Genomic DNA, 27,643 nt, shown 5'->3' with positions numbered 1-27,643 from the left:
TCTTTTGACCCCAGGCATCATGAGTAAATTGTCTGCTGTTGTTGGCGATCTTGAGGAGGAGATGCTGATGGGCACTTTGGGGGATGAGGGATTGGACAGCAAGACTGTGGCGACAGTCAAGCAGCCCATCCATGCATCAGGAGAGGAGTTTGGGGGGTCCTCATCCCAGCAGGACATGTTTCAGGAGGGGGAGGATGATGATGACCCGGTGACAGACAGAGACTGGGTGCCACCACCTCCAGGGGATGTCGTCCTCAGCAGCTCTGAGGAGGAGGAGGAGGATGCGCTTGTGGGCCTTGCAAGGAGGCGCATCATTGCAAGCATTGGCAGCGTCCCACAGCCTGCTGGTGTCTCAGGCTCAGCAGCAGCAGCAGCAGCATCAGCCAGTACCACCCCCAGCCGCACCCAAGCCCCCCCCCCAACCACCACAGGGAGACAGGCAGCAGCGCTTCCATGCCGTAGGGGGAAGTTTCTGTCACCAATCTGGCGGTTTTTCACCATGCCCACTGTGTACAGCAAGTACGCCACTTGCAACCACTGTCAGCGGAAGTTGAGCAGAGGTGCAGACCCCTTAAAGTTCAGCACCAGCTCGCTCATCAACCACCTTGCGGCTAAACATTTCCACCAGCATGAGGAGTTCCAGAGGCTGAAGGCATCTGCTGCTGGCAGTGGCACCACACCCATCACTGCACAGCCTTCAGCAGCAGCAGCAGCAACAGCAGCCACCCACCCTCCTGCTCCTCCAGCAGCACCAGCAGGAGTGCGGAAACGCACTGCTCCTCCCCCCTCTGCAACTCCTGCCGCCGACACTGAGGCCTGTTCTGGCAGCCAGTCCTCAGTGGCCTCCTCTGCTGTGTCTGCTGATTCCCGTGTCAGCAAAAGGCCACGCCAGAGCCTTTTGAGCGAGTCCTTCCAGGGGGTGGTTAGGGCTCTGCCTCCCAGCAGCCGTCGCGTGCGGCAGCTGAACGGCTTGCTGGCACGGGCCATGTGCTCCCAACTCCTGCCGTACACGCTCGTGCAGGAGGGGAGCGACATTCGTGCGCTGCTTGCTTGCGCAGCCCCAGACTGGCAGCTCCCCAGCAGACACTTCTTTGCCCGCAAGGCCATTCCTGCACTGCACCGCTTTGTGATGGCCAATGTGGAGCGAGGGCTGGAGCACGCGGTTGGTGAAAGGGTCCACGTCACCATGGACTCCTGGAGCAGCCGCTTCGGGACAGGCCGCTACCTGTCCTTCACTGTCCACTGGGTCAGCTTGGTGGAAGGGGGTGAGGATGGGAGAGCAGCAGCGGGCACAGCAGCAGCAGCAACACAGTGGGTGGTGCCACCCCGCAGGCTCAGGGGAACTGCAGCAGGTTCCTCCGATCCTCTGCCATCCTCCGGCACACCTGGCCAAACCCCCCGCCTCAGCAGCAGCGTGAAGGCCCGCCACTGCCAAGCGCTGCTGCACTTGGTCAGCCTTGGGAAGACCAAGCTGACGGCAACCCATGTGTTGGCCAAACTCCAGGAGCAGGAGAGGATTTGGCTGACCCCCAGAGGCCTCAGAGTCGGAGAGGTGGTGGCCGACAATGGGGCCAATCTGGTTGCCGCAATAGACAGGGGAAACCTGACCCACATCCCCTGTCTTGCCCACGTGCTGAACCTGGTGGTGCAGAAGTTCCTGCGCACCTACCAGGGGATGGGCGAACTGCTGGAAACGGCAAGGAATGTTGTGCGTAACTTCCGGCGCTCGGCTGCAGCCTGTGCGAGCCTGGAAGACGTGCAAAAGGAGCTGGATCTGCCACGCCATCGGCTGATCCTTGACGTTCCGACTCGCTGGAACTCCACCCTGGCGATGTTGGAGCGTCTGGTTGAACAGAGGCGCGCTGTCAAACAGTACCTTGCCCTGGCCACTGTTTCCGCAGCTCAGAGAAGGGACAAGACCAGCAACTTCCCGTCCATCGTCCCCGATGATGACTGGAGGCACATGCAGCAGGTGTGCTTAGTGCTGGCTCCCTTCCTGCAGGCCACAAACATGGTGAGCAGGGACCATGCTATGGTCTGCGAGTGGGTGCCCCTGGTTTCTCTGCTGAACAGGGCCCTCGATGCTTTGCTGGAACAGGGAGCGGCAGCCTTGGACCAGCAGGAGCGGCAACCAGCTGCGCAGTCCACCTCTGAGGGGGAGGAGGAGGAGGACTTGGTGGAGGTCCCTGACCTGGCTGCTGATGAGGGGGATCAGCACAGCGCAGCTGAGTTGGTGCGGGGGTGGAGAGAGGATGAGGCGGCAGAGGAGGAGGATGAGGACAGCACTGACGTCGATGTGCCAGCAGACGTGGCCCGCCTCTTCCCAATGGCAGCGCACATGCTGACGTGCCTGCGCAGGGACCCCAGGGTGATCCAGATGAAGCAGAGGGAGGACATCTGGATCAGCATGATGTTGGACCCACGCCTCAAGGGGAAGTTGAGCCAGTTCCTGCCGCCTGCAGGAGGAGACCCAGCGCAACAAATAAGGAGCTTGCAGCAGGCCCTTGTTGAGCGCTTGGAGGAAGCCTTCCCCCAGCCTTCCACCCCCACTGTCCAGCAGCCAGCACAGAGGCAGCAGCAGGTGCCTGCATCCAGCAGCAGCAAGCGCCCCACAGACCTGCTGTCTCTCAGCCACGAGCTCTACAGGACTGTAGAGGCTCCGGCAGCAGTGACTAGAGAGGAGATGCATGCAGCAGCATCCTCCTCCGGTCACAGCCAGCGCCTGACCCGCATGGTGGCTGACTACATGGGGTCGTACAGCGGGCTTGACAGCGATGCCCCTGTTGATCCCATGGAGTATTGGGTCAAGCGCATGGAGATCTGGAGCGAGCTGGCGCAGTACGCCCTGGAAGTGCTGTCCTGCCCCCCTTCCAGCGTGCTGTCCGAGCGCTGCTTCAGTGCAGCTGGTGGCGTGGTCACCGAGAAACGCTCACGTCTGTCTCACAAGTCTGTGGACAGACTGACGTTTCTCAAGATGAACCAGGCGTGGGTGGAAGGCGAGTTCCTGGCCCCTGTTGTCGGCGAGAGGGGGACATGAACTGGCTGCCGGAACCATCGTTAATGTGCCTTACCACCCTTTACCACCTCCTGGCTCCTGCTCACTAAGCCAGCCTGGTTCACTTTGACTATTACGTCGCCTGCAGCCACACATTTTACACCTACAGTGGGCTGCTGTGTACTGCCCTTCTGCTGTCTGTCTGTGTTTCCCACTGCCAGCGTACACAGAATTACCTTCTTCTGCTGCCACTCTGCCACCAGCTATTACGTCAAACAATAGCTATATTGGTTGCAAAACCAAAAACCAAAAAACCATAAAAAAAAAAAAAGGTTTAATTTTTCTGAGGTGCCCGGGTTGAAAACTGTGTTGTCCCAGTTGTGTATTGGACACAATGTGGGCTGCACGACCGCTGTCTGGGACCTCCTGTTGTGTTTATTTGCAGCCCTGGTATCACCGCTAGGTACCAGGGCTATTATGTCACGCTGCCTACCTGCTGCCACACTCACACTGCTCCTCCATACCTCCTCCTGCTGCTGCTGCTGCTGTCTGTCTGTGTTTCCCACTGCCAGGGTACACAGATGATTTACCTTCTGCTGCCACTCTGCCACCAGCTATTACGTCAAACAATAGCTGCTCGCCTACTCCTCCATTCCTCCTCCTGCTGCTGCTGTCTGTCTGTGTTTCCCACTGCCAGGGTACACAGAATTACCTTCTGCTGCCACTCTGCCACCAGCTATTACGTCAAACAATAGCTATATTGGTTGCAAAACCAAAAACCAAAAAACCATAAAAAAAAAAAAAGGTTTAATTTTTCTGAGGTGCCCGGGTTGAAAACTGTGTTGTCCCAGTTGTGTATTGGACACAATGTGGGCTGCACGACCGCTGTCTGGGACCTCCTGTTGTGTTTATTTACAGCCCTGGTATCACCGCTAGGTACCAGGGCTATTATGTCACGCTGCCTACCTGCTGCCACACTCACACTGCTCCTCCATACCTCCTCCTGCTGCTGCTGCTGCTGTCTGTCTGTCTGTGTTTCCCACTGCCAGGGTACACAGATGATTTACCTTCTGCTGCCACTCTGCCACCAGCTATTACGTCAAACAATAGCTGCTCGCCTACTCCTCCATTCCTCCTCCTGCTGCTGCTGTCTGTCTGTGTTTCCCACTGCCAGGGTACACAGATGATTTACCTTCTGCTGCCACTCTGCCACCAGCTATTACGTCAAACAATAGCTGCTCGCCTACTCCTCCATTCCTCCTCCTGCTGCTGCTGTCTGTCTTAGTTTCCCACTGCCAGGGTACACAGAATTAACTTCTGCTGCCACTCTGCCACCAGCTATTACGTCAAACAATAGCTATATTGGTTGCAAAACCAAAAACCAAAAAACCATAAAAAAAAAAAAAGGTTTAATTTTTCTGAGGTGCCCGGGTTGAAAACTGTGTTGTCCCAGTTGTGTATTGGACACAATGTGGGCTGCACGACCGCTGTCTGGGACCTCCTGTTGTGTTTATTTACAGCCCTGGTATCACCGCTAGGTACCAGGGCTATTATGTCACGCTGCCTACCTGCTGCCACACTCACACTGCTCCTCCATACCTCCTCCTGCTGCTGCTGCTGCTGTCTGTCTGTGTTTCCCACTGCCAGGGTACACAGATGATTTACCTTCTGCTGCCACTCTGCCACCAGCTATTACGTCAAACAATAGCTGCTCGCCTACTCCTCCATTCCTCCTCCTGCTGCTGCTGTCTGTCTGTGTTTCCCACTGCCAGGGTACACAGATGATTTACCTTCTGCTGCCACTCTGCCACCAGCTATTACGTCAAACAATAGCTGCTCGCCTACTCCTCCATTCCTCCTCCTGCTGCTGCTGTCTGTCTGTGTTTCCCACTGCCAGGTTACACAGAATTACCTTCTGCTGCCACTCTGCCACCAGCTATTACGTCAAACAATAGCTATATTGGTTGCAAAACCAAAACCAAACAAACCATTAAAAAAAAAAAAAGGTTTAATTTTTCTGAGGTGCCCGGGTTGAAAACTGTGTTGTCCCAGTTGTGTATTGGACACAATGTGGGCTGCACGACCGCTGTCTGGGACCTCCTGTTGTGTTTATTTACAGCCCTGGTATCACCGCTAGGTACCAGGGCTATTATGTCACGGCGAGCTGCCTGCCTCATTGACTGCCTGCTGCCACACACTCATCCTCCTCCTCCTGCTGCTGAATTTACCTCCTGCTGTCTTTGTGTTTCCACTGCCAGGGAGCACATACAATGGCGCTTCCAACATGCGTGCGCCCACCAGCTATTTGTTACGCTCAAAAATAGCTGCATTTCTTAAAAAAAAAAATTGAAAAGAGAAATACGTGAAGAAGAAGAAGACGATATTGAAAAGGAAGGAGAAGATGAAGATGAAGAAGAAGAAGAAGATGAAGAAGAAGATGAAGAAGATGATGAAGAAGAAGATGAAAAAGAAGAAGAAGATGAAGAAGAGGAAGAAGAAGAAGATGAAGAAGAAGAAGAAGATGAAGAAGAAGATGAAGAAGAAGATGAAGAAGAAGAAGAAGAAGATGAAGAAGATGATGAAGAAGATGATGAAGAAGATGAAGAAGAAGAAGAAGAAGAAGAAGAAGAAGAAGAAGAAGAAGAAGAAGAAGAAGAAGAAGAAGAAGAAGAAGAAGAAGAAGAAGAAGAAGAAGAAGAAGAAGAAGAAGATGATGATGATGATGAAGAAGAAGAAGAAGAAGAAGAAGAAGAAGAAGAAGAAGAAGAAGAAGAAGAAGAAGAAGAAGAAGAAGAAGAAGAAGAAGAAGAAGAAGAAGAAGAAGAAGAAGAAGAAGAAGAAGATGATGAAGAAGAAGAAGAAGAAGAAGAAGAAGAAGAAGAAGAAGAAGAAGAAGAAGAAGAAGAAGAAGAAGAAGAAGAAGAAGAAGAAGAAGAAGAAGAAGAAGAAGAAGAAGAAGAAGAAGAAGAAGAAGAAGAAGAAGAAGAAGAAGAAGAAGAAGAAGAAGAAGATGATGATGATGATGATGATGAATGAAGAAGAAGAAGAAGAAGAAGAAGAAGAAGAAGAAGAAGAAGAAGAAGAAGAAGAAGAAGAAGAAGAAGAAGAAGAAGAAGAAGAAGAAGAAGAAGATGAAGAAGAAGAAGAAGAAGAAGAAGAAGAAGAAGAAGATGAAGATGATGAAGAAGAAGACAATATAGAAGAAGAAGAAGAAGATATAGAAGAAGAAGATCGAGAAGAAGAAGAAGAAAGATAAAGAAGAAGAAGAACAAGTATATACAGTAACACTACTGAACAAAATTAAGGACACAACTTCTCTTTCCACATTTTTTTTTAAAGGAACATCCCCACATAATCACTTGCTGTTGTTACTTGGAAAAAAAAGAGGTTTCTTGCATCATTCACCCTCAAAACAAGTGTTGGAAGCTATTTAAGGCCAATTCGAATAGTCAGCTCGAATAGTTAGCTCGAATACCGACTCGAATAGTGAGCTCGAAGTCCGAGGTCGAATCGAATAGTAAAAATTATTCGACTCGAATATTCGACTGACCTCGAATAATTTACTATTCGAATTCGACCAAACTCGAATTTTAAAAAGGGGTATTTGAGCATCACTAATTGTGTGTTAGGGTTAGGAAGTGGGCACAGCCAACACCAGCCAAATACATAAGCGGGCAACGCAGGGTCATAAGTGGGCGGAGACAAATACAAATGTTACTGGGGAAATATAAACAGCAGCCATTCTTACACTGTTAATGGTAGGGTTCTCAAACTTTGCACAGTTGGTTACTGGGTGACTGGGGTTAATATTCAGAAAAGTGGGTGGAGCCTACAAAAAACAATCAAAAATTACCTATTGATTTTTCAGGGGAATATTTAATTGCTGCCATTCTTTCACTGTTAATGGCACAAGCCTCAAACCTGGCACAGTTGGTCATTGCGTGACTGGGGTTTAAATTTATATAAGGGGGTGGAGCCCTAAACAGCCAATCTGATTTGTTTCATTTTAATGCAGGTTATTGATGCCAAAGACCGCAAAGCTCACAAACTTGGTCATTGAGTAATTGAGTAATTGTGTGTTAGGGTTAGGAAAAGTGGGCGCAGCCAACCCCAGCCGAATACATAATCGGGCAATGCTGGGTCATCAGTAGGCGGAGACAGATACAAATTTCACTGAGAAAATGTAAATTGCAGCAATTCTTACACTATTAATGGTAGGGTTCTCAAACTTTGCACAGTTGGTCACTGGGTGACTGAGATTAATATTCAGAAAAGTGGGTGGAGCCTACAAAAGCCAATCAAAATCCACCTATTAATCTTTAAGGGGAATATTTAATTGATGCCATTCTTGCACTGTTAATCACCTGTACCTGGTACAGTTGGCCAATGGGTGCTTGGTGTTCAAATTCAGAAAAGGGGTGGAGCCACAGCCAATCAGATTTATTTTATTTCAATGCAAATTATTGATGCCAAAGACCGCAAAGCTCACAAACTTGGTCATTAAGTAATTTTGTGTTAGGGTTAGAAAAAGTGGGCGGAGCCAACACCAGCCAAATACATACCTGGGCAATGCCGAGTCTTCAGTGGGCGGAGACAAACACAAATTTCACTGGGAAAATGTAAACTGCAGCCATTCTTACACTATTAATTGTAGGGTTCTAAAACTTTGCACAGTTGGTCACTAAGTGACTGAGATTAATATTCAGAAAAGTGGGTGGAGCCTACAAAAACCATTCACAATTCACCTATTGATTTTCAAGGCAAATATTTAATTGCTGCCATTTTTGCACTGTTAATGGCACTAGCCTCAAACCTGGTACAGTTGATCATTGGGTGACTGTGGTTAAATACTTAGAAAAGGGGTGGGGCCACAAACAGCAAATCAGACGTGTTTCATTTCAATGAAAATTATTCATGCCAAAGACCACAAATCTCACAAACTTGGCCATTGACTATTGACAATTGTGTGTTAGGGTTAGAAAAAGTGGCCACAGCCAACAGCAGCCAAATACATACCCGGGAAACATTAGGACATCAGTGGGTGGAGAAAAATACAAATTTCACTGCCAGAATGTAAACTGCAGCCATTCTTACACTGTCTGTCAATGGCAGGGTTCTTAAACTTTGCACAGTTGGTCACTGGGTGACTGGGATTAATATTCAGAAAAGTGGGTGGAGCCTACAAAAGCTAATCAAAATTCACCTATTGATTTTCAAAGGAGTGGAGCCACAGCCAATTAGATTTATTTCATTTCAATGCCAATTATTGATGCCAAAGACCGCAAAGCTCACAAACTAGGTCATCATTGAGTAATTGTGTGTTAGGATTAGAAAAAGTGGACAGAGCTAACACTAGCCAATTACATACCCGGGCAACGCCGGGCGACCAGCTAGTCCCTAATAAGTTCACATATGGATGACAGTTTTTTGCATAATATATCCTGTAATTTGCATTGGGGTATTTATACTTTTTTATTATATCAAGAGTGTACACTGAATTATACATACACTAGTGTTAAAAAATGGGTGCTAAGCCTCAGCTCCCCCTCCCCGTCCCCCACCCCCCCTCCCCCGAGCCCATCCTCCTGCGTTGGCCGAAGTCCGTATATAGGATGTTTTGCTATGTTTGTTTGTTTCTTAACATGTTTTAAGAGTCCCGATTTTTCTAATAAAGGACTATTATTTATTGTATCCTTGTGTGACTCTTTGGTCTTTCCCTCTTGAATATTATAACTTTTTGTAATAAATCCAGAATGACCTTACTGCCTTATATAACTAAAGGTAGCCATACACTGGTCGATTTGCCATCAGATTCGACCAACAGACAGATCCCTATCTGATCGAATCTGATCAGAGAGGGATCGTATGGCTGCCTTTACTGCAAACAGATTGTGAATCGATTTCAGCCTGAAATCGTTCACAATCTGTGGTGGTGGTGCTGCCGCCGCTCCCCCCGCCCGCATACATTACCTGCTCCGCCGGCGCGACTCCCGGGTCTCCGCTCTTTTTCTCTGCTCTGGTCTGCTCTGGTCTCCGGCATGCTTCCCTTCTTCCTGTCTGGGGGAAGTTTAAACAGTAGAGCGCCCTCTACTGTTTAAACTTCCTGCCGGGACAGGAAGAAGGGAAGCATGCCGGAGACCAGAGCAGAGCGGAGACCGGCGGAGCAGGTAATGTATGCGGCTCTATTGCGTCGGTCGTCGGGCACTCGAACGCCGATAGCGATGCGCTCTTTACCCGCGGGCGATCGACGGTTATTTTCCGCACGGAGCGATCGACGGGATCGGATGGAATGGATCGAAATTCGGCATGTAGCGCGAACGATTGGCAGCAGATTCGATCCCAGTGATCGAATCTGCTGTCGAAACGGCGGCAAATCGGGCCAGTGTATGTAACTTTTTAACAATCCTTACTATGATCTGATTTTACCCGAATATAACAAGAATTCAGAATCAGAATCGAGTTTAATGGCCAAGTACAGGGGTTGTACCTGGAATTATTTTTGGCACAGACAGGCTCGAGTAGTACAAAAAACAAGTTACACAGATGTGCAGTATTGTACAAGTTACACAGATATACAGTATTGAAGACAAACAGATATACAGTAAGTAGAGTAATTCAAAGTAAGGAAGACAGTAGAGTAGTTTAAGTGACTCTAGACTAGTTGGGGTGATGTAACATGGGTGGGCTAAACTACCCAGGTGTAAGCGCTGGAGCACGGGAGTGCAATGTGGAGGGTAAGTTGAGGAGATCAATGGCTTGGGGAAAGAAGGTGTTTCTGTGTCTGGTGGTCCTGGTGGGAAGGGACCTGTAGCGGCGGCCTAAGAGGAGAAGACTGAAAAAGCGGTTGCCAGGGTGGGTGGGGTCACCAGCTATCCTCGCAGCCCCCGAGCGCAGCCTGGACGAGTAGAGAAGGTTGAGTGGTGGGAGGGGAGTGCCGATGATCCTTTCTGCAGACTTTATGACTCTTTGTAGTTTATACTTATCTCTCGCAGAGGCCCCTGCATACCACACGATGATGGAAGAGCCAAGTATTGACTCAATGGCAGCAGAGTAGAAGCAGGTCATAATGTCTAGCAACATTCCAAACTTTTTCAGCTGTCGTAGGAAAAACAGGCGTTGCTGCGCTTTCTTCTGGATCATTGTGACGTTTTCCTCCCCCCTTAGGTTGCTGGATATGGTGGTGCCTAGGAAACGCGCATGCGGGACCCTGACAACCAATTGATTCTAAGGCCATGTGTACAGTGGCCACTGCGTTCCCTGTGACAGCAGGAGCGCAATGGATCAGGATTTTGGCGCGACACCTTACATTCGTGCTGCATGAGGTACAGTGAAGCATGCATTCAATGAAAAGCATGCTTCCCTCTTACTGTTAACTTGTGCGTTTAGCGGTAATTATTACCATACCACAACCCATTATACCACAACGCGCGCGCTGCACTGTGAAAGTCGCATAGGTGGTGCATTGCGGTTGGTAAGTAGAGATGCAGTTTGCAGAAGTGTTTGCTGTAAAGCTATGGGCAGCCTGACCCCTGTGCTATTTCCGGGAAGCAATGACCCCGCAAAAGTACACATGCCCTGACCCAGCGGTGCGCAGTCATTGGTTGCACGCCTGTGGCTGGGCACACTCTGCGTATGAGCGTGACATCCCGAAGTGTGCACGGCCAAACAAGGACGCTCACCGCCGGGCCAGGGCATGCGTACTAATGAACACACCCAGCCCAGGGCATGCGTACCACTGCGGGTCATTAAAACCCGGAAGTAGTACAGGGGTCAGGCTGCCTACATCTATTCGCTGGCGAAGTGTTCGCCAACATCACTAGTGTAAAGGGGCACTACAGCGAAAAACTGTAAAATGTAAAATACAGGTCCTTCTAAAAGAATTAGCATTAGCCAAAAAACTGTGTAGCGAGCAGGGAAGCTGGCCAGCATCATTGTTTAAATCCTTTTTCGGGAATATCTTTATGAAGAATAAAAACCTTGCTGAGAATCCCCTATTAAGAGATGGACTAGTCCAAAATCTGTCGGTAATGTCAGATTTTCTACTACTTACTGTAAGTGACGGCAACATAGGGGAAAAGTAATTTATGGCTCATTTTACTCTTGAAAAAAATGTAGTTCTTATTTGTATATGTTTGCACATACAGGTCCTTCTCAAAAAATTAGCATGTTGTGATAAAGTTCATTATTTTCTGTAATGCACTGATAAACATTAGACTTTCATATATTTTAGATTCATTACACACAACTGAACTACTTCAAGCCTTTTATTGTTTTAATATTGATGATTTTGGCATACAGCTCATGAAAACTCAAAATTCCTATCTCAAAAAATTAGCATATCATGAAAAGGTTCTCTTAACGAGCTATTAACCTAATCATCTGAATCAACTAATTAACTCTAAACACCTGCAAAAGATTCCTGAGGCTTTAAAAAACTCCCAGCTTTACTCAAAACCGCAATCATGGGCAAGACTGCCGACCTGACTGCTGTCCAGAAGGCCATCATTGACACCCTCAAGCAAGAGGGTAAGACACAGAAAGAAATTTCTGAACGAATAGGCTTTTCCCAGAGTGCTGTATCAAGGCACCTCAGTGGGAAGTCTGTGGGAAGGAAAAGGTGTGGCAGAAAATGCTGCACAACGAGAAGAGGTGACCGGACCCTGAGGAAGATTGTGGAGAAGGACCGATTCCAGACCTTGGGGGACCTGCGGAAGCAGTGGACTGAGTCTGGAGTAGAAACATCCATTGCCACCTTGTACAGGCGTGTGCAGGAAATGGGCTACAGGTGCCGCATTCCCCAGGTCAAGCCACTTTTGAACCAGAAACAGCGGCAGATGCGCCTGACTTGGGCTACAGAGAAGCAGCACTGGACTGTTGCTCAGTGGTCCAAAGTAATTTTTTTGGATGAAAGCAACTTTTACATGTCATTCGGAAATCAAGGTGCCAGAGTCTGGAGGAAGACTGGGGAGAGGGAAATGCCAAAATGCCTGAAGTCCAGTGTCAAGTACCCACAGTCAGTGATGGTCTGGGGTGCCATGTCAGCTGCTGGTGTTGGTCCACTGTGTTTTATCATGGGCAGGGTCAATGTGCAGCTAGCTATCAGGAGATTTTGTAGCACTTCATGCTTCCATCTGCTGAAAAGCTTTATGGAGATGAAGATTTCATTTTTCAGCACGACCTGGCACCTGCTCACAGTGCCAAAACCACTGGTAAATGGTTTACTGACCATGGTATTACTGTGCTCAATTGGCCTGCCAACTCTCCTGACCTGAACCCCATAGAGAATCTGTGGGATATTGTGAAGAGAAAGATGAGAGACGCAAGACCCAACACTCTGGATGAGCTTAAGGCCGCTATCGAAGCATCCTGGGCCTCCATAACACCTGAGCAGTGCCACAGGCTGAATGCCTCCATGCCACACCGCATTGAAGCAGTCATTTCTGCAAAAGGATTCCCGACCAAGTATAGAGTGCATAACTGAACATAATTATTTGAAGGTTGACTTATTTTTGTTTTAAAAACACTTTTCTTTTATTGGTCGGATGAAATATGCTAATTTTTTGAGATAGGAAATTTGGGTTTTCATGAGCTGTATGCCAAAATCATCAATATTAAAACAATAAAAGGCTTGAACTACTTCAGTTGTGTGTATTTGAATCTAAAATATATGAAAGTCTAATGTTTATCAGTACATTACAAAAAATAATGAACTTTATCACAATATGCTAATTTTTTGAGAAGGACCTGTATGTGCAAACATATACAAATAAGAAGTATATTTTTTTCAAGAGTAAAATGAGCCATAAATTACTTTTCTCCTCTGTTGCTGTCACTTACAGTAGGTAGTAGAAATCTGACAGAAGCAACAGGTTTTGGACTAGTCCATCTCTTAATAGGGGATTCTCAGCAATGCTTTTATACTTTATAAAGATATTCCCGAAAAAGGATTTAAACAATAATGCTGGCCAGCTTCCCTGCTCACTACACAGTTTTTTGGCAGTTGGACAGAGCAACTGCCATCCACTAAGTGCTTTTGAAAATAAATATATCCCTGAGAATCCCCTATAAAGAGATGGACTAGCCCAAAAACCTGTCACTTCTGTCAGATTTCTACTTCCTACTGTAAGTGACAGCAACATAGGAGATGAGTAATGTATGGCACATTTTACTCTGGAAAAAGTGTACTTCTTATCTGTATATGTTTGCACATATTTTAAATTTTACAGTTTTTTTTCGCTGTAGTGCCCCTTTAAGTTGCATTTCAGAGCGGCTGTTACACCACACCGCAATGCACCACTGTAATTGTGGCCTCGGTTTGCTAGATCACAAAAGGGGCTTCACTAAAATGGGTCAATGGTATGGTAAGAATTTTGAGTTGATGTAAATTATATGCAAATGTATGCAGCATGGAGCAGTTCTAGAAATGAGATGAACTAACGGATTTTAGCAAAATACACATTTTTGCGAGAATGAAAGAATGCTCTTGAAAAGGTGTTTTCTCCTGCCCAAATATTTTCACAGATATTCTCACCTGTGCGAAAATGCAACATTTCTGCAATAATCATGGCGGCACAAAGGATGGCCACATTGGCTCATCAATAATTACAGAGCCACATCGAATGCACTGGCTAATGGTTTTGACTTGTCCAAGCTGCATAAATCGAAATAAAAATTTGCATCAAATTTTCATCAACACAAAATTATCATCTCATTTACTGCTTCCAATCAAGTCCTACCCATTAAGTAAGTTGGAGCCTGTGACACATTTGCTTCTACTTCCTGTGTTGTGTCACATCTATGACATCATCTCTAGGCCAATCATCTCTGCTCTGTCTATCCGGATGCGTACATCTAAAAAACCTAAATGTTACTGATATTAACCTATCTCTCCCACTAAAGTGTACCTTAAAGGATACCCGAAGTGACATGTGACATGATGAGATAGACATGTATGAACAGTGCCTTGCACACAAATAACTATGCTGTGCTCCTTTTTTTCTTTCTCTGCCTGAAAGAGGTAAATATCAGGTATGTAAGTGGCTGACTCAGTCCTGACTCGGACAGGAAGTGACTACAGTGTGACCCTCACTGATAAGAAATTCCGACTATAATACACTTTCCTATCAGAAAATGGCTTCTGAGAGCAGGAAAGAGATAAAAATGGGAATTTCTTAACAGTGAGGGTCACATTGTAGTCACTTCCTGTCAGGACTGATTCAGCCACTTACATACCTGATATTTAACTCTTTCAGACAGAGAAAGAAAAAAAGGAACACAGCATAGTTATTTGTGTTCTAGGCACAGGGGGGTAAAGAGTTTCACTTACCTGGGGCTATTACCAGCCCCCTGCAGCAGTCCTGTGCCCTCGGAGCCGCTCTGGAATCCTCCGGTCCCCCGCTGTCACTTAGTTTTGTTTTTGACGACTCACCAGTCGGCCGGCCGCCATGCGTATTATTGGACGCATTCCTTACTGCAATTAGCGCTGTTGCTGTTGTATTTTTGTACACGTTGCAGTCCGCAACAGCGTTAATTGCAGTAGGGAATGCGTCCAATAATACGCATGGCAGCCGGCCGACTGGTGAGTCGTCAAAAACGAAACTAAGTGACAGCGGGGGACTGGAGGATTCCAGAGCGGCTCCAAGGGCACAGGACTGCTGCAGGGGACTGGTAATAGCCCCAGGTAAGTGAAACTCTTTATCCCCCGTTCAGTTAAGGTTCCCTTTAAGGATCACTTAACCACCTGCAATCTACCACTCACAGCAACCCCACCCCCTACCTAGTCCTAACGCTGACCTACCCCCTTCCCATGCCAGCCAACAGCGACAGTCAGCCAATGTGGTGTCCGGCTACATAACAGCCAGAGTCAGGGCCGGTTTTAGTAACAATGGGGCCCCCAAGCAAAATTAACCTGTGGGTCCCAACAGACACCGCCCCCCACCAAAATGCAACATTAGGGGCCCTTTTTTTTCACCCCAGGGCCCCTATGGTCCCTAGCCCCAAGATCACCCCCCTTCCCTCCCAACTTAACTGTGCTCCCCGGGGCCCCTGCAATGTCTTCAGCAGTTTAGCATCTCACCTGTCCCAGTAGAGGGTGCTCCTCTGTCAGTCTTTGGCCCCATTGCAGGGTCCCAGGGGAGAACAATTAAGTTGGGGGGAGACACCTTAGGGGCCCCTACAGGCTCTGGGGCCCTGGGGCAATTGCCCACTTTGCCTCTATAGAAGCACCTACCGTGTCCAGAGTGTGCTGCTCTCTGACTGCCTCTGCTGACATCAGGGGTTCAGCTTCTTTAACCAAACCAAACCCCCAGTGCCACTTATGCTGGGAATACACGGTTCGTTTTTGCCTTCGTTTAAACCTTCGTTTCGATTGTGCCTTTTGTCCTTTTCGATCCCGAAATAATCGGTCATACGGTTAATATCACCACCCACAGTTTCGTTTTTTTTTTCGATTCTGATGGTTTCGTTTTTCCAATGATCGAAGGCTGCAAAGAAACGAAACGAAAATCCCTTTTTACAGGGACGGACTAGCATAAACGAATATATAATCGATCTGAACAGCCATCAAGCCTACCAATGGCTCGATTAGATGGATAAAGAGAGATAATATCAAACATGTTCGATCACTAGTCGTTCGTTTTTGGGGTCTATTAATCGAAACTATAATGAGATTATGACTATTTTCACATACGTTTTCAACACTCGATTCGTTTACCGAACGAATCGAAGGTTTAAACGAAGGCAAAAACGAACCGTGTATTCCCAGCATTAGGCCTGGTGCACACCGAAAACCGCTAGCAGATCCGCAAAATGCTAGCAGATTTTGAAACGCTTTTTCTTATTTTTCTGTAGCGTTTCAGCTAGCGTTTTGCGGTTTTGTGAAGCGTTTTTGGTGTAGTAGATTTCATATATTGTTACAGTAAAGCTGTTACTGAACAGCTACTGTAACAAAACCGCCTGGCAAACCGCTCTGAAGTGCCGTTTTTCAGAGCGGTTTGCGTTTTTCCTATACTTAACATTGAGGCAGAAACGCCTCCGCAATCCAAAATCTGCAGCAGCCCGGGAGTATGCGTTTCTGCAAAACGCCTCCCGCTCTGGTGTGCACCAGCCCATTGAAATACATTACCCAAGCATATCCGCAGCCGCAAGCGGATCGCAAACCGCAGCGGAAACGCTCCGGTGTGCACTAGGCCTTAAAGTGGATCTGAGATGAACTTTTACTCATTACATAATTATGTTCCTTTCATATAGTTTATAGGGCATTCCTCAAGCCAAATACTTTTTTGGTTTTGTTTTAATACTTTTATTCCCTATAAACTAAACAAGCCTCGCCCACAGGTTTTCAGAGTGCCTTGGCACTTTCAGACAGTAGCAAGGGCTTATGGGAGCTCAGTCTGGGCAGGAGGAGGAGGAGGTGTTACTAGCCAGAGATTTCAGAGGCAGAGGGGAGGAGGGAGGAGGAGGGGGGATTAGGTTTTTTTGTTCAAGATGCAGATAAGCCTGCCTGTGTGTAATGTTTACAAACAACGTGGCTGCTGTCATTGTATCACAGGAAGAAATAATCATATACTGTTGAAGCTGTTTGCAGCTAGATTAGCTGTGTAAACTATCTAAACTTTAGATAAGCTATATAGACAAGTTACTTGTTATAGTTAGTTTTTCATCTCGGATACGCTTTAATCAATTGGGCTGCTATTTTGTGTTGGGGCCTATGGTTCTCCGCGTTTCGCTGCCGCTGAAGGTCAGAAATGCCCGTTTCCTATTCCACTAATTTCGATTTCTGTTTTTTCTATTTCTGATCTTCCATTTTTCCGATTTTCCAATTTCTGAAGATTATTTTATCAGCCTTTTTCTGCATCAGGAAATGCAATGAAATGACCCCCCCCTCCCCAAAAAAAATCGGAAATCGAAACATCAGAAATTGTAAAAAACGGAATCTTGTGATTGGTCTTAAATTACCGTGGTAAATTGATCTTTGCAGAAAAATTCTGCCTTTTCTGTGATTGGTCCAATGCTTCCAAGTTCTGTGAATGGACTAAAAACACTGAGTTGCCGTAAATCGTATTCCTGCGGATTTCCGACTTCTGTTTTCCAATTTCCGAATTCCGATTGGAAATGCAGACATTTCAATTCTGGTAAATCCGAATGAGCTACATAGTATCGCCGCAGCTTCCTATTACTCAACCTTCCAGCGCTAGAGGTGTTGCTAGGATAAGAGATCCGGGGCCCTTTGGGCACTCCAGCTGAAGAATGGGTGTGGCCATGCACCAGAATGCGGGTGTGGTCATGGGTGGAGCCAAATTTATATGATCTTAAAGAGGAACTCCAGTGAAAATAATGTAATAAAACAGTGCTTCATTTTTTACAATAATTATGTATAAATGATTTAGTCAGTATTTGCCCATTGTAAAATCTTTTAAATCTCTGATTTACATTCTGACAATTATTATATGGTGACATTTTTACTGTTGGCAGGTGATGTAGCTGCTGCATGGTTTTTTAGCAGTTGGAAACAGCTGTAAACAGCTATTTCCCACAATGTAACAGGGTTCACAGACAGGAAACTGCCACGGTCCTTTAGAGCTTCTTGTGGGAGGGGTTTCACCACAGTATCAGCCATACAGCGCCCCCTGATGGTCTGTTTGTGAAAAGGAATAGATTTCTCATGTAAAAGGGGGTATCAGCTACTGATTGGGATAAAGTTCAACTCTTGGTCGGAGTTTCTCTTTAACAGCGGTCTAAGAAAGCCTGCCCAGCAAAATGTTGGATGAAACCCCCCTCTCTATTAATACAAAAACAAAAGGCAGCATACCACAGTGGCAGTGTCACTTAAACATAACTATGCACAGTCACCTGGCGTCTGTGCTGGCTGGTCTGGCTTTCTGCTGGGCAGGCTGGCCTGCTGCAAGGTTGTCTGTTAGTTCCCCCCATAGCATTCCATGACTTTCTAGTGGACCCCCTCCCATTGAGGCACCACAACTCCCAGCATGCCCCCATAGAAGGACCACAGCTCTCTGCGTGCCCCCAGCATGGCACCACAGCACCCAGTATGCCCACAGAGGCACCACAGCACCCAGCATTCCGTGACTGATGCATCAGAGCCCCCAGGATGCCCACCATTGAGGCACCAAGCTGAATCTGCCTGGGGAACATCCAGGGCACCCCAAAATAGATCCTGGGCACGTGCCACTAATCTTTGGGGCTAGCAACGCCCCTGCTCCAGAGCCAAAACTATACAGTTTCCGCCACCTTTCCTACAATTAACATTGGGGTCTATGGCAGCTCCCTACCTATCAGTCAGGTTACCTGCTTCATGTGTGCTACACAGATTGCTGTTATTATTTAGGCCCAATCTTAGCCGTGTTCAATCAACCATAAAACTTGCGCACGTCACATGGGTCATATCCTAAAGGGATGAGATGGCAAATCTGTGCTTATCTCCTGGGAGTTTCCTCCATAATTTGCACAGTCAGATCTGTATCATAAATGCTTGTGAAATCAGGACAAGCGATACGTCTAAATGCGCCTCAAATTATGCCGTCTACTCAGCCAATTAATTCTCTGCTTGCGCATTGCTTCCCCGTCTCCTTGTCAATGAATGAGAGGCCAGCGATCTCTCCCCGCACATCTCTGCATCCGGGGACGAGGCTGAATTAAACGCTTCACACTCTAATTCTTCTAAATGATCCTCAACATAAGTGACAGCTAAGATTTGTAGCAAGAGCTTCTGTTTGCTGCTTTCTGCTTCTGGGCAAGTCAGGGCGCATCTCAGCGAAATGCTAACAGTAGAGATTGATAAATATAATCTCCAAACCCCACACAGCAAGCAAGGAACCAACAATTCTGAACTGCCCAATGGAGGCTGAATTTTTAATAGTGCTTTAAGAGACACTAAAGCGGAAAAAAAAATTATGATATAATGAATTGGTTGTGTGGTACGGATAACTACTAGAACATTAGTAGCAAAGAAAATATTCTCGTATTTTTATTTTCAGTTATATAGTTTTTTTTTTTATAATTTTGCATCATTCTATAATATTTGCAGTTTACACACTACTCAGCATTCTAAATGATTTTACAGAGCAGGCCAGTGAACTTTTGAACTGTCCTCACCTGAAAAAAAGCAATACAGTGCCAGGGACGTGAGATAATAAGCTTCAGAAGACAGAGCTCTCTGCGACTTTGAAAGTCCTGGAGCTCAATGCCTCTTTTGCATGGATAACAACTGGAGTTTCTTATAGGATACCCGAAGTGACATGTGACATAATGAGATAGACATGTGTATGTACAGTGCCTAGCACACAAATAACTATGCTGTGTTCCTTTTTTTTCTTTCTCTGCCTGAAAGAGTTAAATATCAGGTATGTAAGTGGCTGACTCAGTCCTGACTCAGACAGGAAGTGACTACAGTGTGACCCTCACTGATAAGAAATTCCCCTTTTTACCTCTTAATTGCTCTTAGAAGCCATTTTCTGCTAGGAAAGGAGTTAATAGTTGGAATTTCTTATCAGTGAGGGTCACACTGTAGTCACTTCCTGTCTCAGTCAGGACTGAGTCAGCCACTTACATACCTGCTATTTAACTCTTTCAGGCAGAGAAAGAAAAAAAGGAACACCGCCTAGTTATTTGTGTGCTTGGCACTGTACATACCCATGTCTATCTCATCATGTCACCACAGGTATCCTTTAACTCTTCCCGTACTGGAAACTATATTAGACTCATTTCTCTGCTGCTAATGTTTAATTTCTTAGCTGTCCTACACATGCAAATCATTATATTATAAAAAAAATTTGAGCTTCAGTGTCTCTTTAAAGCCCAACTGCAGGCCGGAGTGTATTGCACCTGACGGGTCCGCCATATCCAGAGTATAAAGGCCTGTTAATATAGAGGGAACCTTAACAAGCTTGTTGGATTTAGGCAGGGGTCATGCTTGAGCAAATCAACAGCATTTTGCCGCACTCAAAAACGCATTGAGGAATTGCATGTTTTTTGGGGGCCAGTGCATTTTCTAGAGGCCTATGTGATTCTACATAACATCAAAAAAAGATACAACCTGCACCACTTCTCCGCACAATGCATGCAGTTTTTCATTGAACCTCAATGGCTACTGTATTGTTATTTAGTATTTATATAGCGCTGACATCTTCTGCAGCACTGTGCAGATTACATTTACTTGTCACTAACTGTCCCTCAGAGGAGTTTACAATCTAATTTCTAATCCATTCCCTACCATAGTCATATGTCTATAGTGTATGTATTTGTAGTCTAGGGCCAATTTAGGAGGAAGCCAATTAACTTATCTGTATGTTTTGGGGAGAGCATACAAACTCTGTGCAGATAGTGCCCTGGCTGGGATTCAAACCAAATATCTAGAGCTACAAGGCAAAGGTGCTAACCACTACGCTACTGTGCTGCCCTACTGAAAAAAGCAAAAATGCAAGTTAAGGTACACAATGCAAAACACCAGTGGAGGAGAATCATCTGCGATTCCTGCAGATGCAAGTGTGATCCCTCCCTTATATATGATTAGCGCTAAGAAACAGGAAAAAAAATGTTAATTAAATAAAAACAAAAATAAAATAACTAAAATCTAAAATGTAATTATTATTTTTGTCCCCCCCTTTCTGCAGCCCCACTTAGTATTTTTATTTCTTTATTTTCTTTTGTCTGGGAAAGAGAGTGTTGCTTCATGACTCATGAGTAATAGTTCATATTTTCATAGTTAAAAAAAAAAAAATTACAGCTATTTGAAAAAGATTTAAATACATTTTTTTTCCCATTTAACAGGAGGAAAAAAAATTACACCTTTTTGGTCCCACATAATAGATGTCAGTTGACTGTCCGCTAAGCCCAAAACTAACTTGCAATGTTAATGTTCTATTTTTAATGTGCATCTGTCAAACTTTAAGGGCCCATTTCCACTAGCGCGTTTGCGCTGGCTTAATCGGAAAGTCGCAAACCGCTAGCGATTTTACAATCGCTACGGTTTGCTTTTTAACATAGGAATCGCGGTAGGTCATTTCCACTACCGCGATTTGTTTTTTACAGGAACGCGAACGCGCGGCGGAACGATTATTGCCGCGATTTTACTATGCAGTGCTTAGCATAGCAAAATCGCGACCGCAAACGTCGGGAAATCGCCGCAAATTTTTGTACTTTTGCGATTCAGCAATCGCTAGCGTTCAGCGTGAACACTAACGACTGCTAGTGGAAAAGGGCCCTAATAGCCTATCAGTTGTAGATTTTTTTTAAAAGGAGCAGTACTGCAAAAAAATAATGTAAAATATGTAAAATACATACATGTGAGGTTTATGGTTGTCTTGGAGTAAAATGCACCATAAATTACTTCTCTCCCATGTTGCTGTCAGTTACAGTAGATAGTACAGATCTGACTAATTTCACAGATTTTAGACTAGTCCATCTCCTCGTGGGGGAATCTCAGAAAGGACTGGTGCACACCAGAGCGGTTCTGGAGCATTTTTTAAAAAGCTTGGAGGGGTAAAACCGCTTGGCTAATGAAAGTGAATGGGATGGAGCACACCAGAGCGGCTCGTTTTTACCACAAACGCAAACTCGGGGGCCGCAGCATTTTTTAGATTTCTGAGGCGTTTCTGCCTCAATGTTAAAGTATAGGAAAGTGGAAAACTGCTAAAGAACGCTAGATCAGAGCGGTTTTCCAGGCGTTTTTGTTACAGAAGCTGTTCAGTAACAGCTTTACTGTAACAATATATGAAATCTGCTACACAAAAACGCTCCAAAAAACACCAGGCATGTTTAGATAACCTCTCTCCACATGCCTAGAATCGCTCTGAAATCTGCTTTAAAAACTTCTAGGGTTTCGCAGATCTGCTAGCGGTTTTTGGTGTGCACTGGGCCTATGTCCTTTATCGTTTACAAAAGCACTGTGTGGAAAGGATCTATACTAAGATGCCAGCCTTCCTACTCACCTTTCCACACTACTCTGCAACTGCCATTCCATAAATGTTTTTAAAAAACCAAGAATACCCTGTGACTTCCCCATGAGGAAATGGACCAATCCAAAATCTGTACAGATTTGTTAAATTTGACTTCCTACTATAAGTGAAAGTGACAGAGGAAAAAAATAATTTAGAGTGCATTTTACTTTAGGAAAATGTACATCTTATATGAATGTATTTTAAATTTCAAAACATTTCCATAGTGCTCCTTTGATAAATGAAAAGGTATAATTGTTTTTGTGTGCGTACAATAGCAACCATTCAAAATACCTCAGATCCAATATGAGGTCTCCTGTGCATTCATTACTGCTTGTGATCTATGTTTTTTAAAGGATACCCGAGGTGACATGTGACATGATGAGATAGACATGTATGTACAGTGCCTAGCACACAAATAACTATACTGTGCTCCTTTTATTCTTTCTCTGCCAGAAAGAGTTAAATATCAGGTATGTAAGTGGCTGACTCAGTCCTGACTCAGACAGGAAGTGACTACAGTGTGACCCTCACTGATAATAAATTCCAGCTATAAAACACTTTCCTAGCAGAAAATGGCATCTGAGAAGCAGGAAAGAGATAAAAAAAAAGGTCAATAGTTAATACATTTAAGCGCTGGCATACTTCAATGAATGTGTCATTGAGCAAAAACAATAAAACAGTTAATATTTAAATAGTAAATTTCAACATAAAATAAAACTGTGAAATATCTTAAAAAGTCATTTTTAGGAGAAGGAAGATAGATACAATCGTTTTATTTTAATAGTTTATTTTCACCTCAGGTGTCCTTTAAAATAATGTATATGGCACAGATAATTATATCTGGGCCAAATTTACTTGTTAGTTATCATATAGCATTCTAGTTTTGTGATCACTCTTTCGCCTCTCATGCAAATATATAACACACAGCACCCGTTGGAACTGCATTTAATTCTTGATATGAAAGTAACTTTGAAGCCACATTTATTATTTTAATAAAATCATTTTTCAGTTACAACTTTGTTAGCTTATTTTATTTTTCCAGAACCGCTTCAAAGCAATGATTAATAATAATCACAAATACCTTCTGTTTTAAAGTCATAAAAAAAAAAGCCAGATACTTACCCAAGGAGAGAGAAGGTTCCGAGTCCTACAGAGCCTCCCTGCTCCTCTCCCGGGCCCCTTGTTGCAGCGGCAGATCCCCATTTGAATCATCCATCGCAGGAGATTTCGGAAGTGTTCTCCCGAGTCCTCCTGAAAACAAGCGGCTCCACACTGTACATGCTCAAGCGCACGAGAGCCGCCAATCGTTAGCCGGGAGAGCAATGAATGGGAACACAGTCCCCATGTGTGCCATTCACAAAAAAAGCTAATTACACATCCACGCATTACTTCCTCTTTGCGTAGTAAGACTACGCATAGGGAAGTTATGCGCGAGGACATCTTGTGGGCAAATAGTAAAGCTACATCTACACTTTTTTTTCCATTAAAAGACATTTTTTAACATTTAAAATTAATCCCTTACCTCCCACACTCCCCAATAGTTAGCCCAACATTTTTTTGTAAATATATATATATATATATATATATATATATATATATATATATATATACACAATTAAAAAAATGCATAGATAGTTACTACCTTAGGGAGTGAACTTTTTTAAAATGTCAAGACGGTATATTACTGTTACTTTATAAATTATGGGCTTGTTTTCCAAATAAAATATTGGCATCATGCATTGTATTAGGGGAACATTTTAAACATTGCAATAACCGGGACAAATGGGAAAATAAAATGTGTGGGTTTTAAGTTCAGTAGCATGTATTATTTTAAAACTATAATGGCCAAAATCTGAAAAATAATATTTTTTTTTACACTTTTTTCTTATTTTTCCTGTTAAAACACATTTAGAATAAAATAATTCTTAGCAAAAAGCACCCCCCAAAGAAAGCCTAATTGGTGGCGGGAAAAAAAAAAAGATATAGATTGTTTTGTTGTGATAAGTAATAATAAAGTTATAGGCAAGTGAATGGAAGGAGCGCTGACAGGTGAAAATTGCTCTGTTTTTTTAAAGGACTTCCGAGGCCAAAAAGAAGAAAATGACACTATACCTTTTTAATATCTGAATCCACGGAGGACGTCCAGCGCGTCCTCCGCACCGTACCGCCGTCATTGCAGCCCTTTTCGTTCCCCCATGGCTCGGCCCGACCCCACTGAACGGGTCGCATGTATTCCACAAGTAAGATGGCCGCCACCTTGAGTCGCGGCTGCGCAGTACGCTTTGCCGCGAGTGCGATTGCGCAGCCTTTAGCCCGCCTCCCACCGCGTACTGGGTACGGGAGGCGGGCTAAAGGCTGCGCAGTCGCACTCGCGGCAAAGCGTACTGCGCAGCCGCGGCTCAAGGCGGCGGCCATCTTACTTGTGGAATACATGCGACCCGTTCAGTGGGGTCGGGCCGAGCCATGGGGGAACGAAAAGGGCTGCAATGACGGCGGTACGGTGCGGAGGACGCGCTGGACATCCTCCGTGGATTCCGATATTAAAAAGGTATAGTGTCATTTTTTTCTTTTTGGCCTCGGAAGTCCTTTAAGGGGAAAAAACCTTGGGGGTGAAGTGGTTAAAGGGCATTTTATTGACAAGTGTTAAAAATATCACCTAGGAGAAAACCTAAGAGGAAAAAGTGAATTGCATATGGGTCACAATGTATATTAAATTTCAAGACACAAAAGAATGAGAGTGTCCTTACATGTTTACAATCTAAAGAAAGGGGGGGGGGGGGGGGGTAGTATGCAATATGTACACCTAGAGGCAGTGTGTTTTTAGGGTATCTAGTAAGGAGTAGAACATGGCCAGAGGTCAAATGGGAAGCGGCCTAAGGTAGAGCGTATGCTTGATGGAAAAGGTAAGAAGAAGGGATGGGGGTTGTCAGGGCTATTGATATAAGACAAGTGGTCAAGTTATGGAATGTACCGCATTTGTGTATACAGGCCCAACACGCAGCAACTTTCTAGAGGCTGAGAGTAATTCTGTTCCATTTGTCTTTTGGTCCTAGGCGAGTCAGAGGAACCAAGCCTTGTTTCTTGTGACCAAGATGGTCATGCCTGGGGGCGGAGAAGATGACAGACGCAGCCAGGAAAAAGAAAGCAAGGAGGAAAGCATTTTAGCCATGCTGGGGATCATCGGAACCATACTCAACCTCATCGTCATCATCTTTGTCTACATATACACCACTTTATAGCGCCGTGCCGGGATACGGAGACCGGTCACCATGCAGGTTCCCGGCCACTCACAGACACTCTGGACCCAAATGGAAGTTACCGAAAATTCCAACAAGCACAGACTACGGCATCTCTTCCTCGGCAATGAAACCAATGCAAACTTTTTCACGCTCCGAGGAGAGGCCCCCCGAGAACACTATGTATAAATCACGATGGGACGGCCCATCGGCCTGTTGGTCATGTAAATGGAACACTTTTTATAGAAAATATTTTATTCTCGTGGCCACATGACAGGTACCGAGGGGCGGAGGGAACATTGGCCAAGTCAAGTTGGGAATTTCCGGATTCTTTTTTTCTTCTTCTTGTTCTTTTATTCTTTACAATGAACTTGTTGATATGAATGTCCATTCTTGTACTTTTTGAAATAAGTGCCATATTTTTTGCATGTACCAAATACACATGGGATTTATTATCGATTAAAAGGAATTTCTTTACTGCTTCTTGTTATTCTACATTTAATAAACTCCCCCCCCCCCCCCCTCCCACCTCCACCCCGGCTCTGCTCCCCTTCACCGCCGCCAGCGGAAATGGTGTACAGGTGAAACTCGAAAAATTAGAATATCGTGCAAAAGCAGTGATGACCATAATCAGCTAATGGCGATTTCGAGAAATTTCGCATAGATTTTTGCATTTAGGCTTACACGTAATTACGGTTTGTAAATTCAGTTGATTTCGTATAGTGAATCGTAATTTCGCCTAATTTCACATAATTGTCACGCAATTTCATGCCGACTTTGGCAGTCAATAGCAAAGCCCCCATTGATGGTAGTGACATAAAAATGCAACATATGTTAAGAAGAATAATGGGTACAAGTCAAAAAAGAATTTTCCATAAAGACCTTGTAGATTTTGAGAAAATCGATCGAAAAAAGTGCAAAAAATAAATGGTTTTTAACCTCTTGACGACCAGCTAATGCCGATTGGCGTAAACTGGTCGTCTGCGGGTTTCCATGAACAGCCGGAGAGCCGCCAATCGCGGCTCGCCGGCAAAATGTAAACACACGGGGAAGAAATCCCAGCTGTTTACATCATACGACGCCGAAGGCAGATCGGCGATCCCCGGCCTCTGATTGGCCGGGGATCGCCGGCATATGACAGGCTGAAGCCTATCCTACAATGCGCCGGATGGATATCCATCCTGCGCAGGCCATGGAGGGAGAGGGAGGGACGGAGAGGACGGGAGCGTCGAAAACGCTGTGGAGGGGGGCTTTGAAGAGCCCCCCCGCAAAGCGCAGCAAGCCGGCGGCGATCAGACCCCCCCAGCAGGACATCCCCCTAGTGGGGAAAAAAGGGGGTAAGTCTGATCGCCCTGGCATAATCCTGATCTGTGCTGCGGGCTGTAGAGCCCACGCAGCACAGATCAGGCAATAATTACCTGGTCGTCAAGTGGTTAAACTAAAAAACTAGAAAAAAAAAACCTAAAAAATGACAATTTAAAAACCATTTTCCTTTGCTTATTTAAAATCAATTTTCTCAAAAATTGCGTCTTTTTGAAAAATTGTTTTTTTGACTTGTACCCACTATTCTCCTTAACCCTCCTGGCGGTATAAAAAAATACGCCAGGAGGCAGCGCGGCAGTTTTTTTTTAATTTTTTTTTTCTATATCATGTAGCGAGCCCAGGGCTCGCTACATGATAGCCGCTGCTCAGCGGCATCCCCCCGCCCTCTTCGATCGCCTTCGGCGATCTCCGATCAGGAAATCCCGTTCAAAGAACGGGATTTCCTGGAGGGCTTCCCCCATCGCCATGGCGACGGGCGGGATGACGTCACTGACGTCGGGTCGTCATTGGGAGTCCCGGGCCACCCCTCGGCGCTGCCTGGCACTGATTGGCCAGGCAGCGCACGGGGTCTGGGGGGGGGGGGGCCGCGCGCCGCACCGTATAGCGGCGATCGGGCGCGCGGCGGCGGCGATCGGGGTGCTGGCGCAGCTAGCAAAGTGCTAGCTGCGTCCAGCAAAAAAAAAATTAAACAAATCGGCCCAGCAGAGCCTGAGCGGCACCCTCCGGCGGCTTACCCCGAACTACGTTCGGGGTTACCGCCAAGAAGGTTAAAGAGACTCTGAAGCGAGAATAAATCTCGCTTCAGATCTCATAGATAGCAGGGGCATGTGTGCCCCTGCTAAAACGCCGCCATCCCGCAGCTTAACGGGGGTCCCTGATCCCCCACATCCCCTCCGTGCAGCCGGGGATCTCTTCCTGGTTGGGGCAGGGCTAACCACCGCAGCCCTGCCCCACGAGCGTCTGTCAGCGCGTATCTCCGCCTCTCCCCCGCCCCTCTCAGTCTTCCTTCACTGAGAGGGGCGGGGGAGAGGCGGCGATGCGCCGCTGATAGACGCGACTAGAGGCAGGGCTGCAGCCGTTAGCCCTGCCTCCAGGAGCGACCAAGTCTGCGACCAAGTGTCACAGTGGGGGGTTTG

General features: G+C 45.8%; 1 protein-coding gene across 1 annotated transcript in view; it reads left to right on the top strand.

The window, feature by feature from the left end:
- TUNAR (TCL1 upstream neural differentiation-associated RNA) overlaps nucleotides 1-25,625 on the top strand; it is a 77,807-nt gene extending 52,182 nt beyond the window's left edge. Inside the window, exon 2 of the mRNA XM_068252414.1 lies at nucleotides 25,002-25,625. Coding sequence (XP_068108515.1) covers nucleotides 25,002-25,187 — 186 coding nt within the window. The 3' untranslated portion in view covers nucleotides 25,188-25,625. The remainder of the gene's footprint in view (nucleotides 1-25,001) is intronic.
- The last annotated feature ends 2,018 nt before the right edge of the window (nucleotides 25,626-27,643 follow it).

Source organism: Hyperolius riggenbachi, chromosome 9 (assembly GCF_040937935.1).
Source record: "Hyperolius riggenbachi isolate aHypRig1 chromosome 9, aHypRig1.pri, whole genome shotgun sequence".
NCBI lineage: Eukaryota > Metazoa > Chordata > Amphibia > Anura > Hyperoliidae > Hyperolius > Hyperolius riggenbachi.
The sequence above is the reverse complement of the archived record's forward strand: the minus strand, read 5'-3'. Positions and strand labels throughout refer to the sequence as shown.